Source organism: Pan paniscus, chromosome 8 (assembly GCF_029289425.2).
Source record: "Pan paniscus chromosome 8, NHGRI_mPanPan1-v2.0_pri, whole genome shotgun sequence".
NCBI classification, from domain to species: Eukaryota; Metazoa; Chordata; class Mammalia; order Primates; family Hominidae; genus Pan; species Pan paniscus.
The window spans coordinates 111,589,099-111,608,217 of record NC_073257.2 but is presented as its reverse complement, the minus strand read 5'-3'; the positions used below and the strand labels follow the sequence as shown (position 1 = coordinate 111,608,217).

General features: G+C 39.3%; 1 protein-coding gene and 1 pseudogene across 2 annotated transcripts in view; one reads left to right on the top strand and one right to left on the bottom strand.

Annotated features, from left to right (window-relative positions):
• ENTPD7 (ectonucleoside triphosphate diphosphohydrolase 7) overlaps positions 1-19,119 on the bottom strand; it is a 46,909-nt gene that overhangs the window by 7,041 nt on the left and 20,749 nt on the right. For both annotated transcript variants that reach the window (XM_003825457.6, XM_063607851.1), the window contains exons 6-10: positions 13,400-13,503; positions 10,562-10,618; positions 7,792-7,925; positions 3,188-3,354; positions 453-777 (exon numbers count right to left, since the gene is read on the bottom strand). In XM_003825457.6, coding sequence (XP_003825505.1) covers positions 453-777; positions 3,188-3,354; positions 7,792-7,925; positions 10,562-10,618; positions 13,400-13,503 — 787 coding nt within the window. The remainder of the gene's footprint in view (positions 1-452; positions 778-3,187; positions 3,355-7,791; positions 7,926-10,561; positions 10,619-13,399; positions 13,504-19,119) is intronic.
• On the top strand, positions 969-2,046 carry LOC106635191 (receptor-binding cancer antigen expressed on SiSo cells-like; annotated as a pseudogene).

The window sequence follows — 19,119 nt, the reverse complement described above, 5'->3', positions numbered from 1 at the left end:
ATACCACTCTGCCTCTTAATACCTCAAACCAAAAGAAAGATGGGCTTGCCCCTCTGGGTGATATCATCTCCAAAAGCACATTACAACAGAGAATAGCTAGCAAGAGGAAAAATACTGGAGGTGACATTTCTTGGGCATAAACATTAAACAAGACTATTGGAAAGTTGGAAGAAAAACCATTAGCCAACACAAAAATTTTATGCCTGGGTAATAATTTGGGTGGTATGACATCCATGGAAAATAAATTTAGTTAATTAGAAGGCAGTACAGCATAGCTAGATCCTTAAGTTCTCTGTCCACTTCCTCATCTGTAAAATGAGTGTTCAAAGGGCTCCTGCAAAGAACAAGTGAGATTCTGTATGCAAAGCCCTTTGCACAGCACCTGGCACAGAGTGAGGCATTCAATAAATGGCTGCTGCCAGCATAAGCCATGTTTATCATTAATAATTTACCTGAGCAGCCTTGGCAAATGTTGGCCCATGGTAGCGGCCACCAATACGCAACACATCCTCTGTACAATAAAAAAACTCAGAGAAGCCGTAGAACTCGCTGTTGTTGAAGTCAATAGGCGACTGATAGATGCCATTGAGTGAGGCCTGGCTGGTGTTGGAGCGAGCCAGCAGGGGGCTCAGCATTGCCCCACAAGACACCCAGTCTCCTCTTCCTCGGACATGTAAGACTTGGCTGTTCCTCTCCACCACATCTGTGAGTCCCACTGGCAGGCAGGGATCCAGAAATGGATTGTCGGGACTCAGACCTGTCTTCTGACCAAGCAATCTGCCACAATGACAAAAACAAACAAACAAAAAAACACGTCATGCCTGTATTCAACCTAGTCTAAGAAACACAATGTGCATCAGAAATATCTTACTACTGGTTTTCATGATATCTCTAGAAACGAGGATGGAGTGCAATTTCATCACATAAACATTTAACTTCAGCAAGTTAAATTTAGAAAAAAGAGGAATATGGTGATCAATTCTGTTCGACGTTTTAGTCAACATGTGTATTTCCTAGTCTGTAGTGAAATTGGAGATGTGAATCTGCTGTTCTCCATCTGGTCTTCATTCCCACGTACCTCCTAAAAGTGCAAGGACCTTATCGTGCGGAGTGTGATTCTAATGTTTAAAAATACAACTGGTAGGGGGTGAGGTGGGAAGGGCTGTGGGGAGAGATTCCTGAAGAGCAGACCACGGCAGTGGCCCATGTGCAATGGCTGGCAATGGTGATGGAGCCCATGCCTGCCTCTGAATGAGCAGTGCTGGAACAGAACAGGCACAGCACCAGCTCCAGGAAGCCACCTGCAGAGCCTGGAGCCTCTGAGTGGGGAGAAGACTGGAAAGCTTTGATTCCCACCATGGCCGTAACACAGGTCCAGTTATTTCGAGTTTATACTTGCCTAGCAACCATATTCTCATTCCTCAAAATGATGAGTATGAAGATCTGTCCAAGGACAGAAATTAAGTTGGGGTCCAAGTAACTTTGCCAATTGCAGTTAATTATTCATCAGTTCCTAAACAGACAGATGTTGAAGAGTGGACTTCTTAGAATGAGGATGCACCCACAGGTGTAAAGACCGAGAGTGAGAATGGAATGAGGCAGTACAACAGAACACTTTACAACAACTGGAACCGACTATTTTAAGGATGTGACACCAACTGTAAGGAAAACTCAGAAAATTGTTACTGAGAAGAGACAATGATCATTTTGCCATCTCAGGAAATAGGTTAATAGACTGGCAGCTACACAAGATATGCCTTTTACTCATCAGTCACCTGATGTAGGTGACTTAGCTACTTGGCAAGAAAATACCAACGCATGGGAAGAAGAAGATGCAGTCTGGCAAGAAGTAGTTTGGAGGCAGCAGAAAACAGCAGACAGAAAAGAAAGGAGTAGAACAAAAGAAGAAAATGGAAAAGGAAGCACAGCAGCTAATGAAGAAGGAAAACCAAAACTGGTGTGAAACTTTCAAAACAAATGATCTTCAAACATCATGGTGCCTGCAGGAGACATCTGAGCACCTCAACCCAAGCAATGTTTGTATAGATTTAGGAGTACTTTCAGAATACAAACACACCACTTGATTTTAATGCATTAGTCAATCATCCAGGGCACCAGGATTCTCCCAAAGCACCTTGAACTCCTAGAGACTAAGACTTACAAAAACAAAATAGACTTATGGGACAATATTTACTTCAACATGCTGTAAATATAAGATAATTGATTGCTGTGGATAAATTATTACAAACGGGGTATACCAGTACTTCTTCAAGCTAGTGTTCGTAGCTAAATGGTTAAGTATACATAGGTAAGTGTGTTGTTTGCTTAGTATCAGCCCTGCCCTTTCATCTGTGGTCCTTCTCTCCGTGACTGGGTTTCTCACCCTTCTGGTTACCTAGGCTAGACCCTCAGCACTGCTGGCCATCCTCCCTGCCCTACCTACGCCACCACAATCAATCACCCCATTACTTAAACTGGTTTCATTCCAAAATTTTGTGTAAATTTAATGATGGAAAAGAACTCTGCTTTCTCTTATGCTTTCCTTCAGTGTGCTTAATGATAAAATAAATAATTTTACAGACTTAAAAAACAAAAAAGAAACAAGAAATCCCACCACTGTTTGTACATTAAGGTCTAACTACTTCATCTGGTACTCAAATGAAGAATCTGTGATCTGTCCAATGCTAAAGGAAAAACTGACTATTATGAATTTGATGAGAGACCATTTTAAAAGTTAATTTTAACTACGCTTGCTTTTTATCTTTTAGACATACTACAGAACTGAACTCTCACAAAAGATGCAACTGCACTGTAATTCAACAAATATGTCTTGAACACTTCCATGCAGAAGGAACTGCTAGCAGCTACACTATATATTGTACATTTTAAACTGGCAATTTAATTCATCTCCCTTTTCCCATGATGTCAGGTCTGAATATGGGAAACAGCAAGAGATCACAATAAGCTACTGTACTTTATGAGTCCTAATAACAAAGATCAGAATGCACCCTCACCCAGAGTGGGACTGCTAATAGAGGTCTTTAAGAGATGCTACCCCATTGGCAGGGGTAGTCAGAAAGAAGGAGGAAGCAGGGACTTATCTGTCTTAGGAGGATGTGAATATTTCTCCCTAATATCTGCAGCCTGACATTATATTTCAGAAACTCAGATCCCATATCAAATGTACCTGTTTTTGTTAAGAGTTTCATTCAGAACAAGGTCTTCGTAGCGCTGCCGGGCAAAGTTGCCTCCGAAACCCAGAAAAGTTGTGACATAAACCCTGTACACGTGTTCAGTGTGTTGCACATCACAGCCCAGGTTGAACTCAGCCAGCAGGATCTTGGCAGCTTCTTCCTATAATACAATACCAAGAGAAAAAGGGAATTTTAGTTTTGGTTGCCTTCTAGAAAGCTATGACATTGCTAATACACGAGGCTTCATTTCTATGACTACTCTTTAAAACATCTTAAGCATTCTTTCATCCTCATAGCATTATTTTAAACAAAGACACAAAATGACAAGACTGCACTAAAAGGTACAAATTAGACACTAAATTAAAAACTAAATATGAAATTAGAAACCCAAAACACTATCTGTAGTTATATAGGAGGTAGAATTACTACAGATATCATTTTCTCACATGTATTTTTCTGTATTTTCCAATTCCCCACAATGGGAATGTGTTATTTTAATAGGAAAAAATCCTTTAATAAAAATAAATTTAAGGAACTCTGTGGATCATCATAAGATCTATTCTGTGGCCTTTTCTTTTTCTTTTCTTTTTTTTTTGAGACAGAGTCTCACTGTGTCACCAGACTGGAGTGCAGTGGCATGCTCTCGGCTCACTGCAACCTCCGCCTCCCAGGTTCAAGCAATTCTGCTGCCTCAGCCTCCTGAGTAGTTGGGACTACAGGCGCGTGCCACCATGCCCAGCTAATTTTTGTATTTTTAGTGGAGACGGGTTTCACCATGTTGGCCAGGATGTTCTCGATCTCTTGACCTCATGATCAGCCCTTCTCAGCCTCCCAAAGTGCTGGGATTACAGGTGTGAGCCACCGTGCCCAGTTCTGTGGCCTTTTCTAACATTATCCAAGAAGCCCTAAGGTTCCTTGTGACAGGTTTGGGGATTGGGAAAGTTCAATTTTATTGTACTGCCAATGAAAAGGTGCTATATATTTTCTTGAACCTCAAGGGCAGAGGCTGAATTAATCATATTCCTCAGCTCATTCCACATTATCATGGCAAAGCCTCTCTTTTGCTTTATTTATTTATTCTCTTTTATCTTCATACTTAATCTCATTCCACTCTCTGCCATGGGCAACCATTCTAATGTGTTATGTATAATTTTTGTATATATGTATTATTATAAAATGAGGATTCTTGTTTTGAATGTATTTCTTTTTAATTTGTGAAAATACCATTGTGCCCTGCAATTTCACTCCAAGGTATATACCAAGAGATCCAAAAACTGGGGTGGGCATGGTGGCTCATGCCTATAATCCCAGCACTTTGGGAGGCCAAGGAGGGTGGATCACTTGAGGCCAGGAGTTCGAGACCAGCCTGGCCAACATGGTGAAACTCCGTCTCTACTAAAAATACAAAAATTAGCCAGGCATGGTGGTGGGTGCCTGTAATCCCAGCTACTCAGGAGGCTGAGGTAGGAGAATCGCTTGAACCTGGGAGGCAGAGGTTGCAGTGAGCCGAGATCGTGCCATGGCACTCCAGCCTGAGTGACAAGAGTGAAACCCCATCTCAAAAAAAAAAAAAAAAAAAAACTTATGTACATAGAAAAATGTGTATATGAATGTTCACAGCAGCACTGTGCATAATAGCCAAAAAGGGAAAACCACTGAAATGTTCATCAGCTGATAAATGGATAAACAAAATACAGCATGGTTGGTCATACAATGGAATGCTGTTCAGCCATAAAAAGGAATGAAATACCCATACCACGAGATGGCTGAACCTTGAAAACATTTTGCTAAGTAAAAGAAGCCAGACGTAAAACACCACATATTGTATGATTTCATTTATACAAAATGTCCGGAATAGGCAAATCCACTGGAGAGAGAAAGTAGATGAATAGTTGTCAGGGGTAGGGAGAGGAGAGAATGAGGAGTGACTGCTAATGGGAAATGAGTGGGGAGTGAATATAGGGGGGGGTTTCTTTTTGGGGCGATGAAATGTTCTGGAATTCAATAGTGGTGGCTGCACAACTTTGTGAATGTACATAACTTTGTGAGTTGTACAAAAAAATATATTAGGCATTCAGGATTATTTAAAATGTTTTAAATGCCATTGTCTCACAGTTTCTTCCATTTTTACCAAGCACTAAGATTCATCTTGAAGAGCCATTATATTGCTATGTGTAATTACTATTTTTTTTTTTTTTGAGATGGGGTCTCACTCTGTCACCCAGGCTGGAATGCAGTGGTGCGATCTTGGCTCACTGCAACTTCTGCCTCCCAGGTTCAAGCGATTCTCCTGCCTCAGCCTCCTGAGTAGCAGGGTTAGAGGTGCCTGCCCACCCTGCCCAGCTAATTTTTGTATTTTTAGTAGAGATGGGGTTTCACCATGTTGGCCAGACTGGTCCTAAACTCCTGACCTCAGGTGATCCACCCGCCTTGGCTTCCCAAAGTGCTGGGATTACAGGCGTCAGCCACCGTGCCCGGCCTGCTATATGTAAATCTAATTTGTTGCTTGCAAGTATGCATTCCGTACCAGTGTTGCTTTCCATAACCGTGTTCCTTTCTAAATCTGCACACACACAAAAGTCATTTCTTTAAGACTTGAAGCCCCAGTCCCACTTGTCACCTATTTCTTAGTATCAGATCCATGCCTTCGTTTTACCTGTTAAATACATACTAACGAATATAGACTAAAAAGTATCACAACCTAGTTAGTCCCCCACATTTCCAACCCCAGCATGAAATTCTCTGCTGACTGCTAAACTCACATTTCCAACAGTCCTGTGGATATTCTGACATATATGTTCCTTGGGTATCTTAAATTCAATATATCCAAAATTGAAGTCATTAGTTTTACAACTTCTGAACTAGAAGACCAGATAGACGCTCTCATCCAGATCTCTCAGGACAATACTGTTTGCTTAATATCACCCCTGCCCTTACCCCTGTTGCTCTTCTCTCAGTTACTGGGTTCCTCAGTCTTCTGGTTATCTAGGATAGATCCTCAGCACTGCTGGCCATCCTCCCACCCTACTCACACTACCACAATCAATCGCTCAATTACATTGGGTTTTCACTCCAAACTATCCCCTGAAATCTGTCCCCTCCCTTTCATTTCCACTTACTTTGTCTAACTCAGCCCTTTATTACTTCTCACTCAAGGTTCCGTGACCTATATTCTTTCTCCTACTGACACAAAAATTTTTTCACTACAAAAAGATCAGATCACAGTCACACAACTGACATCATCACAAAATTCAGAGCTGAGAAGGACCTTCACAGTTTAATTATTTTATAAATGAAACTGAGGCCCATGTGACTGCCTTACTCAAAAACCTTTGGTGGTTTTCCACTATCTATGGAAATAAAAGCCAGTCCCCCTATGATAGCACTCAATACTGCTCATGATTTAGCTCCATCTTATCTTCCCAGTCTTAACTACTAGCACACCTGAAAATCCTATACTGCAAAAGGCTATTCGTCATTCCCTGGACATTCTGGCCTCTGTGCTGCTTTTTCTATGCCTTTGTATATAGTGTTCCCTCCATGCAGGTGGCCTTCCCTCAGCCTCCACTCTGCAAAAAAAAAAAAGCCTACTCTCATCCAAGGCCCAGGTAAATACTTTACCTTCCATGAAGCAAGAATGGCTCCCATTCAACTTTGCAAACTAAGTTGGCTGCCAGTCCCCATATTGCCACAGCTCTCTGTTTAAACCAGATGTTCTCAATGATGGGCAATTTCCACCCTTACCCACACATCTGGTAATGTCTGGAGACACTTTTGATTGTCACAACTGGAAGGGGGAGGGTTGTTACTGACATCTGGTATAGGCAAGAGATATCATATGATGCATGGGATAACCCCTGATGACAAAGAATTATCTGACCCAAAATGTCAAGAGTGCCAACGATGAGAAGCCCTGGTTTAGATCAAGTTAAGCACTGCTACAGTCTCCCTGATATCACAAGCTGTCTCCACTGACAGATAAATTATAAGTTTTTAGGGACAGTGTAACTCACATGTCTATTCCTTGTACATAATATTGTCTATTCCTTGCACATAATGGGTGTACATAATAGGTGTACATAATGGCTGTACAAAAAGTGTCTGTGTAGGATGAAACTTCTCCCTCAAAATACATTCTTTACATTCTAGTGGGGTAAGGATTATTAGAAGGCCCAGAATGGAATCATCAGTAAGGGGAAAGGGAATAACATTTATTGAACAATAGATATGTATCAAATACTGTGCTCCAGAATGTAAATGCATTATCATGTTTATCCTCAGCAATGGCAGGAGATACCTAGTATAGTTATAATTGTTAAAATGTATCGAACACTTATGCTGGACAGTTTGCTAAATGCTTTACAAACATGGTATTATTTGATCCTCATAACTTTATGAGGTAGATACTATTATTATTCCTTTTTCACACAGGAGGAAGCTGAGGCTCAGAGAGGTAACCTACTCAAGATAACGCAAGCTAGCAAGTATCTGAACAAATATTTAGAGCCAGGTAGGTTGGTCTAAGTCCAAAGACAGTGTCCTTCCTTCTCAAATACTAGCATTCCTAGCAACTAAATTTCCCTAAAAGGTAAAGTACCTGCTTTGCAGGAAGGACAGAGGTTGAGGTAGGAACTTCATAAGCAATTTGGAGAGAGGCTCCTCCCATATCCAGTATCCCTACTGTCCTTCTCCGTCCTGCTGCCAATTCCTGGGTAGCCTCAGCATCTGATTCTGAAATAAATAAGAGAACAAAAAGGCCCTAGTAATTAAAAAATAAAATTAAGTCAAACCCCCAAAACAGCAATCCCTTGAAAATTTGAAAGCAGGCAGGTGCCATGGCTCACACCTGTAATCCCAAAACACTGGGAGGCCAAGGTGGGAGGATTATGTGAGCCGAGGAGTTCAAGACCAGCCTAGGCAACATAGTGAGACACTCTCATAAAAAAAAAAATTTTTTTTTAATTAGCTGGGCATGGTGGTGCACACCTGTAGTCCCAGCTACTCAGGAGGCTGAGGCCAGAGGATCATTTGTGCCCAAGAGTTTGAGGCTGCAGTGAGCTATTATCGCACCACTAAACTCTAGCCTCAGTGACAGAGAACCTGTCTCAAAATAAAAAAAAGAAAGCAAACAAGTATACTAACTGAATCAACTATATAATACACAAAGAATAATTCTTGCGAATTACTTAAACATGACATTTTGACTACGTATCCCTAGTAGGATATAGCCTAAGGACAAAAGAAACAAATATCTTAAGCTACATCGCAGTAGTCTTGTTAACAATATTGTTGGTTTTATTATTTAAAAATTATGAAGGGAGACTGAGGCAGGCAGATCACAAGGTCAGGAGTTCGAGACCAGCCTGACCAATATGGTGAAACCCTGTCTCTACTAAAACACAAAAATTAGCCAGGCATGGTGCTGCACACCTGTAATCCCAACTACTCAGGGGGCTGAGGCAGGAGAATCGCTTGAACCCGACAGGTGGAGGTTGTAGTGAGCCGAGATTGCACCACTGCACTCCAGCCTGGGTGACAGAGCAAGACTGTCTCAAAAAAAAAAAAAAAAAATTATGAAACATATTGTGGAATAAAACAAATAAATGTTTATCTCGATATCTTTAGGAACAAAGATTCAGCATAACAGAACAAAAAGGATATAGGTATAAAAATCAAATAAATTAATAGCACCCTATAATCTTACATATGAGTCAGAAATATGACTATGAACTCATTTATTTTTCTCTTTCTAAAAAATACATATTTCCTAGCTGTGTTCACTGAAAGGCCTAGAAGCAATGATATCCCAGGAGTAATGACCACCTGTGGTATCTGGACCAATAATCTCTAAATACCATCTTTTACTAAAAGAAACCAGGGCTCTTTTAAAAACAGGCCAATGCCAGGTCTAGGGTAGAAAGTATACAAGATGACCCTGGAATACATTGCTGTACCAGATAGCAAGGGGAATATAAAAGAGTATTGGGGTCATATTAAAAGGATACAGGAGCCAACCTAAAGATGCTCCTTAAAATAGTAATAATGTGATGGGCTCTAATGCATCTAATATATTAAAATCCATGAGTTCATAATAATAATTAAAACTTTTTTTCCACTGGTTACCTTTGGAAGTTGCTAGACACCAACTCATTATTCAGAAATGTGATGAATAAAAAGAATCAAGGATTTATTCTGTCTTTCCCATAAGAACTATATGTCAGGGTAACCAAAGAGTTGATCAAGAAAAGTTCATTACATAAAAATTCTAGCTGTTAAATGCAGAAGGAATGACAGAATTAGAAATACCACCATTTTGCAATCTCTAATGAAAAACATGTCCAAGCAATGATCACAATTGGCTATTACCACAATTCCATGAAAGGGAGATAAGGAATTTTAATACTAAGTTAGATCAGGCTGATAATACTTGAACTCTCAATACCTGATCAGTCTGAGCATGACAAAAAGTGAGTCAACCAGACATTACAAAACTCCTGATGTGAGTAGTGGAAAACACACAGCGCCTTCTATGATTTAGTCTTGCAGATGGAATTGAATCTGAGTCTAATCAAACATCTATATCTGACCTCCAGTTTAAAGGACATATGAGGGGATAAGAAACATGTTAAAGAAAACATGTTAACCCCACAAAGATGCAGTCAATCAAATCTAGCATGTGGCAAATTCTTTCTACCAGGTGATCCAATTTTTTCTTGCTTTTAAAGGCAGGGGAGTGAAGTGGTAAGGTTAACAATTATAGATTAAAAGAGACTAAAGAGACATATTAATCAAATGCAATGCATGACCCTTGTTCAGATTCTGATTTGAACAAGCCCACTACAAATAAACATTCTTGAGAAAATCAGGAAAATCTATACCTGGATAGGGTATTAGATACGTATTGTATGATATTAGAAATTGTTAATTCTATTAAATTTAAAAATGGCATTATGGATATATTTTTTGTTCATTTTGAAACCCCTTATCTGTTGTAGATACATACTGACATACATGAAAATAAAAATTACATGTCTGGGGTTTGCTTTTTAAAACATTCAATGAGAAAAAAAAACCTTTAATACATGGGGGGATATGGGGGAGAAATGGCAAAACATTAGTAAATATTGAGCCTGGGTAATGGGTCCATGGAGGTTCATTTTATTATTCTACTTTTGTGAATGTTTGAAACTTTCCATATTAAAAAGTTAAAAAGAAATCAAAGAAAGCAAATTAGGACTGGAAAATGAAGCATCTTATGTTTGAAAAAAGAAAAACAACTCAAAATTTGCATTTACATGCTACTGATAGGTTATAACTTAAATCTTCAGCCCTTAGGTAAACTGTCATAAAAAGACAATATTACTCACCATCCTCGTGGTCGAATCTTCCCAAAACAAAGTTGATTCCAATCCATGCATAAACCCCTAAGTAAGAAACAGAAAAGCCCTCACTTAATTCTCTACTGCTATGCCATGTATACACCTCTCCCTTAGGGCTTCTCTTTCCTCTTTTTCTTGGAAAAAGTAATCATAGTATTTTATTCCATACTCTCAATGTAGGAATTTCAAATCTTTCATCTTGTGATTTTTTTCCCTTTTAAAATTATTTGCATCTTCTAAATTTCCTCAATGAATAGAAATTAATTGTATAACAAATGTCTAAGAAGTATAAATCATCTGAATGTCACAAAGATATCGAAAAAAAAGAAAAAATTAAAATTTTGGAGTTCTAGTTCTGGGCAATCTTGTCTCCCCACTGAATACAAATATAAACTCTAGATAGAATGCATGGAGCAGCTTTCTGGAAACTCTGAAAGTAAATGATAATGAGCACACCGGGAAAGAGACCAGGGTTTAAACTACCACCAAGCCAGTAGTGAGTGTCCCATTTTTTCCCCCTCAGATATTACCTGGTCTAGACTTAAGAGCAGCTTGAAACATGAAAGTAAACACCAGGTGTGAACAGAGGAACTTCAACTCATTTTCTGGTCCAAAGAACAGAAAAAGGAATGCCAAAAGTTCAGAGAAAATAAGGGAAATCTCCTGCTTTTTTTTTTCTTATTTTGTTCTCTCTAACCTCAGGCAACAGAGGTAGAATTTGAGCAGGTACCTAAAACTCTGAGGGCTTTGAATTCTTTTCTCTGACCAGAGAAGCTGTAGCTTCAAGACTGTGAAACAAATCCTATTGTTTATTTAGGCTCCCTCTGTCCTCCTACCGCTTGGCCCTGGATGCAGATGCAGTCATGAGAAGTGCATGGCAGAGAGTGGGCAAATTAAAGCCCTGGTATTCTGACAGGAGGATCATGAAAGGGAGCTCCAAGGAACCAGAAAGTGGCAGAGGGATCACAGACAGTAGGGAGCAAAGTTGTGTATGAACCCCTGGGCTCACCTCCAAGCTACAAATACATGGATCTGACCCTAAACAATATCCAAACAGCTCTGAGAGCTGAACTACAGGCTAGGCCACTGCCCAGGTTCCAGATTAGCCACTGGCTGACACACAGGACAAATCCAAATAGCAGTGGCCAAGGCTTTGAAAAATGAACTAATAGGCTGGGCACGGTGGCTCACACCTGTAATTCCAGCACTTTGGGAGGCTGAGGCGGGTGGATCACGAGGTCAGGAGATCGAGACCATCCTGGTTAACACAGTGAAACTCCGTCTCTACTAAAAATACAAAAAATTAGCCAGGCGTGGTAGCACACGCCTATAGTCCCAGCTACTCGGGAGGCTGAGGCAGGAGAGTCGCTTGAACCAGGGAGCGGAGGTTGCAGTGGGCTGAGACCACGACACTGCACTCCAGTCTGGATGACAGAGCGAGACTCTGTCTCAAAAAAAAAAAAAAAAAGAAAGAAAGAAAGAAAAGAAAAATGAACTAATAGAATCACGGGCCAGCCGCAGTGGCTCGCGCCTGTTATCCTAGCACTTTGGGAGGCTGAGGCAGGCGGATCACGAGGTCAGGAGTTTGAGCCCAGCCTGACCAACATGGTGAAACCCTGTCTCTACTAAAAATACAAAATTAGCCAGGCATGGTAGTGCATGCCTGTAATCCAAGCTACTTGGGAGGCTGAGGCAGGAGAATCACTTGAACCCAGGAGGTGGAGATTGCAGTAAGCAGAGATCACACCATTGCACTCATTGTTGGTAACAAGAGTGCAACTCTGTCTCAAAAAAAAAAAAAAAAAGATTCACAGCCTACAGAAAGCAGCTCAGAACTTGAGATCAACTGCCTCCTAAAACAAAAAAAAAAGTTCTCTTTGATTTAAACAGGACCCAGAGTCTCATAATGTAATATTCAAAATGTCCAGGATGGAATATAAAAATACTTGGCATACAAAGAACCAGGAAAATCTCAACTCACAAGAGAAAAGACAATCAAAAGATGCCAACTCTGAGATGACACATATATTGGAATTATCAAAGATATTAGAGCAACCATATAACCAAGAAATATGGGCAGTCCTACAATGAATGGAAAGATAGAAGGTCTCAGCAAAGAAACAGAAAAGAAAAGAAGTAGAATATTAAGAAGATCAAAATAGAAATTTTACAACTGAAAAATGCAATACTGAAATTTTAAAAGGTAAATCTTTTCCCATGTATATGTCTGCAATTAGAAGACATATAAATCTCCTTCTCGTTTATAAGAAATGGAAATATAATTCATCAAACTGGCCAATTTGGCTGCATGAGAACACATATTCACTCTAAAAGTACAAACCCAATAGTGTGAGATTCCAGGGAATTATCAATACTGCATAGTAATTGCAATGAAGGCATAACAAAACAAAAGTAACTCATTCTGATCATCCCTTGGAATTAAAGTTTCTCCTTACTTTAATAATTTACCTTACATTTGACTTTGACAAACTCAATACAACTCCTAGAACTATATATGTTTTCAAAAGTATAGTTAGCTAACCAAATATCCAACTGAAATCATTAAATACTAATACATTCTTATAAACATATTGCTTAGCACTAAGTTAAAAAGAGATACACATTTTTGACTTCCAGAACCAGCATTCTAAAACAGATGCCAATGCAAAATATGCAAATAATCAAATCAACTATGTAGCAGAATCAAGAAAATTATTGGCAGAAAAATTAAAATCAGATATATAGAATAATTCTAAACACCCGTTAGAGAGGCTGTGCCATGGTTGGCTTAGAGGTGAACCAGCTGCACCCCTTAAGGCCCAGTACCTTCCTGCTTCCCAGAGATCACTTCTGCTTGAGACTGTGAAAAGAGGAAGTCAAACTCCAGTGGTAAATCTTTCACTAGGTCAGCCAAGATAGCCAACTGCTTCCTGCAAGAAAGAACAAAAAATCCCAAAGTTAGTCACTAAACTCTCTTCTCATAAACTGCCTCAACTTGTCCTTCTACTTAGCCTTGTCATGACCTCACTGTTCACCTACCTCATCTACTTGTCCAGCCCTGCTTCTTTTTGGTACCGCCTTTGATTTTAAAAGTTTAAACTGCCTCCAGGTATAGCCTCCTACCTAAAAGGCAACATGGTAATAGTAATACTTTCCCCTTATATGATGTTATTATTCAAAGAGTGTTAAAAGATGAGGCTATGAGACTACGGTTCTATGACTCTCACAGGCTGAGTACAAACAAGCCACAGGAAACTGCAGCCAAGTTGCATAAACTATAAAATTGATGTAATTACATTATTCCTCACTACTGTAAAACAAAGATGTTAAATTAAGGAACACAATCTCATCCTCAAATCTTACACAACATAGAAACAATGCTTCACATTACCACACAAGATGTACTGTTGGTTCCACAAGTTTTAATGTAATCCTTTACATAAGCTAACAATTAACTATTTTTTGAGACGGAGTTTCACTCTTGTTGCCCAGGCTGGAGTGCAATGGCGTGATCTCGGCTCACTGCAACCTCTGCCTCCCAGGTTCAAGTGATTCTCCTGCCTCGGCCTCCCAAGTAGCTGGGATTACAGGCATGGATCACCACACCCGGCTAATTTTGTATTTTTAGTAGAGACGGGGTTGCACCATGTTAGTCAGGCTGGTCTCGAACTCCTGACCTCAGGTGATTCACCTGCCTCGGCCTCCCAAAGTGCTGGGATTACAGGTGTGAGTCACCTCGCCCAGCCACAATTAACTTTTTAATCTCCTTTTCCATATTTCAAGGGTTGATTTTTTTTTCATTGTGAAAATCTTACCATTTGAAAACCCTAGATCAGGATCAAAATCCAGAGGACATAACAACATTTCCAATTTGGGGAAAACATTTGAAACTTTGTATCTATAGGGTTGTCTTTCCTCTAACATTTTAAGCATGTAATCAATATTATCAAGCAAAGGAAAGCAAAGAAACAAAGCTAGAAGTAATAATATGCATCTAGAGAAAATGTTAGTTAAAATAAGACAAGTTATCTTGGATTAAAAAATATTCAATACAAAAATATTCTGCTGGCTCAGACAGTTGTCAGTACTACTTGATGAAGAATGTTGTCAGCACTTCAAAGTGAAGATCTATATTTGAAGTAATAATCTTCCAGTATAATGTCAAGTATAGTTTCTTTAAAAAAGTTCCTTGTTATACATATTAAATTCTTGCAATAAGAATTTCAAATGGGGACCAAGAAGGGGTATTCTTCTGTCCCTATTGGATATGCTTCTAAACTCCTCAAAGAGAGGGTTCGTTGGTTTTGGCAATGATATGGAAGAATGGGCACCAACATATGTTGCTGTTAGTTATGCAAATTACTAGTACAGGCCGGGTGCAGTGGCTCATGCCTATAATCCCAGCACTTTGGGAGGGTGAGGCACATGGATAACCTGAGGTCAGGAGTTTGAGACCAGTCTGGCCAATATGGTGAAACCCCGTCTCTACCAAAAATACAAAAATTAGCCAGGCATGGTGACAGACACCTGTAATCCCACTCGGGAGGCTGAGGCAGGAGAATCGCTTGAACCCGGGAGGTGGAGGTTGCAGTGAGCCGAGATCATGCCACTGCACTCCAGCCTGGGCGATAGAGGGAGACTCCATCTCCAATAAATAAATAAATAAATTACTAGTACAACCTTTCTAAAGGGCAATCCAGGACCATGCTTCAAAATGTTTCAATGTATTTAACCTTTGATCCAGCTGTTATACTTTTAGAAATTAATTCCAAGGAAATCATCAAACAATAAAATAAAGAAGAGAAATACTGCAGCATTATTTATAACAATGAAAATTATTTATAACAATGAAAAACTGGAAATACCATACCATAGGGATTGGTTAAATAACTTATGGCACAGCCATGCAATGTAATACTATACAGATGTTAAAAGAAATGAAGTCTACTTATATCTACATGTATAGACATGAAAAGATAAGAGATGTCCAATACATTTTACAAAACAGTATGTATAATGTGATTCCATTTATGCTAAAAAAACAAAAACCCAAATCATTCTTCATGTATACATAGTGACAGGATAAAGCTTTCATCTTCTAAAATTCAATATTGTTTATTTATTTAAAATGCTTTTAAAATGGCGAAATGTTGGTAAGTGTTAAAGCTGGGTAGTGGGTAAATGGGGATTTACTGCACTGTTCTCTTTACTTTTATACACAAGTGAAATTTCCTAAAATAAAAATTATTATTTTATTAAACACCACCTTGTATTATGGTGTAATTTTTAAGGGATTTTTTTTAACTGCAAAATAAAAGGGAGGTAGAAAAAATTCTGTTAGTCCAGGCCTTTGGCAAAGAAATAAAACCAAATGCTAATAAATTCAAAATATAGTCTAAATGGTTCAACCCTATTTTGAATCTGCTTACAAATGCTAATAAATTAGCAAACCATTAATCATACAAAACAGGTTCTTATACTGATAGTCACATTTATGCCAACAACTAGCTTGGACTTAGAGGCAGCAATGATTTTATAAGCCTAGAACAGATGTATGCATTATTTAGAGAGGTGACCAGAAAACAAGTTGAAAGAGAAAAAAAAAAAAAGGCAAATTTCTTTAAAAATTCTTTAGATACAATAAATATTAATATTCAGAGTTTCCACATTGACAACTAACATCTTAGACAAAAAGGGTGGAACTACACAGTGGGTTTTGTTTGGATGGAAACTTCTTTGACAGAGGTAATACCGAACAGTGCCAGGAGGTGAGGCAACAATCTCCTTTCCTCCAAACACACTAAAGGTAGCCAAACTACCAAGTGGGTTCCTCTGCCCAGCTCAGCTGGTCAATTCTGCCTTTTTAACCTCCAAGTCAGCTTTTTCTCTGGCTTCCCTCCCCTTTCCTTGGCCTTTTATAGACTTTGTGATGTGGCACCTGCTCTTGTGTCATCTATATTCTTCCCAGGGTTTCTAAAATTTTTGAACAATATGAATATCACCTATGTCAAATAAAAATTCTTAATTGCATGCACAGTATGATTGCAACTTTGTGGAAATTACATATATGTGAACAGAAAGGAGGGAATACAACAAAATGAAACAGTTTTGATGGGGTAGCAGGGTTGTAAGTTGTATTGTTTTGTTTTGTTCATTTTTAAGATTTCCCTTAAGGAGTTAAGGCTGCAGTTACAATATTTAAAGTTTGGTTTTAAAGATAAGTAAAAACAAAACAAAAAATTTTTTAAAGACTGAAATGTATGGGGCAATAAGGAACTAAAAAACCTCTCATGTTGACAAATGGCTATATAAATAATCTGCTTCTCAACAGTAAACCAGTCAGTAAACCAGTAACTGTGAAAAAAAGTCCACTGAAAGAAGCATTGCTGCTATATGTTATGTTGTCTACATGTCTGACATAAGCCTTGGAGCCTTACATGTATGGCTGAGGTTTTTGTTGTTTGCTGTTGTTTTAAGGAAAGAAAGCCAACTATAAAATTTAAACGTCGTAAAAAAAAAAAAAACTGTTGTTGACCAAAGGAAAATATTTAAGCTAATAAGGAAATACCTGATGCCTATGAGACCATGAACATTCCAGGAGGATGAATTCTAAAGTTAAGGTTGGCAATGGTCTCATTGATATGACACCAAAAGGCACAGGCAACCAAAAATAAACAAGTAAGACTATATCAAACTAAAAATTTCTGAACAATAAAGGAAAAAATTAACAGAGTAAAAAGGCAAGCTACAGAATGGGAAAAAATATTTGCGAACTATACCTTGGTAAGGGGTTTATCTTTAAAACATTTTAGAAACTCCTACAACTCAACAGCAAAAATCCTATTAACCCAATGTAAAAATGGGCTAAAGACTTGAATAGACATTTCTCCATTCACAGAAATGGCCAACAGGCATATGAAAAGTTGCTCAACATCCCTAGTCATCAGGGAAATGCAAATCAAAACCCCGATGACATATCACCTCACACTTGTCAGGATGGCTGTTATCCAAAAAACAAAAGACAACAAGTGTTGGCAGGGCTGTGGAGAAATTGGAAACTCTGCATACTGCTGGTGGGAATATAAAATGGTGCAGCAGCTCTGCAAAACAGTATGGAGGTTCCTCAAAAAATTAAAAATATAGGCTGGGTACGGTGGCTCACGCCTGTAATTCAGCACTTTGGGAGGCCAAGATGTGCAGACTGCTTGAGCCCAGGACTTCAAGAACAGCCTGGGCAACATGGCAAGACCCCATCTCTACAAAAAAAATACAAAAAATTAGCCAGGCATGGTGGCGCATGCCTGTGGTCCCAGATACTTGGGAGGCTGAGGTGGGAGAATCACCTGAGCCTGTGAGGTGGAAGTTGCAGTGAGCCGAGATCATGCCATTGCACTCCAGCTTGGGCAACAGAGCGAGACCCTGTCTCAATAAATAAATAAATAAATAAATAAATAAATAAATAAATAATCAAACTGTCATATGATCCAGCAATCCTACTTCTGGCTAATTATTCCAAAGATTTAAAATCAGGATCTCAAAGAGATATGAGCCCTCCCATGTTCACTGAAGCATTATTTACAATAACCAAGATGTGGAAACAACCTAAATGTTCACTGACAGATGAATATGTAAAGAAAACATGGTACATACACACAGTGGAATACTATTTAGACTTTTTTAAATAAAAAAGGGCATTCTGCAATATGTGACAAGGTGGATGAACACTAACGACAATATGCTAAGGGAAATAAATAGGCACAAAATTTCAGTTAAGCAAGATGAATAAGCACTGAAGATCCACTGTACAACACTGTACACACAGTCAACAATAACGTATTGTATACTTAAAAATTTGTTGGGCCAGACATGGTAGCTGATGCTTGAAATCCCAGCGCTCTGGGAGGCTGAGGCAAGCGGATCACTTGAGCCCAGGAGTTCTAAACCAGCCTGGGCAACATGGTGAAACCTGGCTCCACAAAAATTAGCTGGGTGTGATGGTGCCCACCTGTAGTCCCAGCTACTTAGGAGGCTGAGGTGGGAGGATCACTTGGGCCTGGGAGGCAGAGGTTGAAGTGAGCTGTGATCACACCACTGCCCTCCAGCCTGGGCAACAGAGCAGACCCTGTCTCTAAAAAAAAAGAAAAAAATCTGGTTAGAGGGTAGCTCTCATGTTGTATGCTTACCACAATAAAATAAAAATCATTTAAAAAAAAGTTCAGGGAGCTCATTCTTACCCCAGGCCTACGTAAGTATGGACGGATCAAGGTGGTACCAAAGGAGAGAAATCACAAACAAGGAGTCTGGCCTAAATACAGCCGTCTCTTCCTCTTCCTCTAATGCAGGAAGAGGGATCAGGTGGCAAGGTGTCAGGCTGAATTGCAAAGGTCAAGTGGAAATGATGTGACTGGCTGGGGCTGAGAAAACAGGCCTAAGGCAATGGAGACTGAGCTTTGCAGTAGCAGCAAGAAGAGGGACTCCCCAGTTATTGCCAGGGTTCTAGGCAGAGTTACAGGAAAGGTAGTGTTCCTACCAGAGCTCTCTGACTA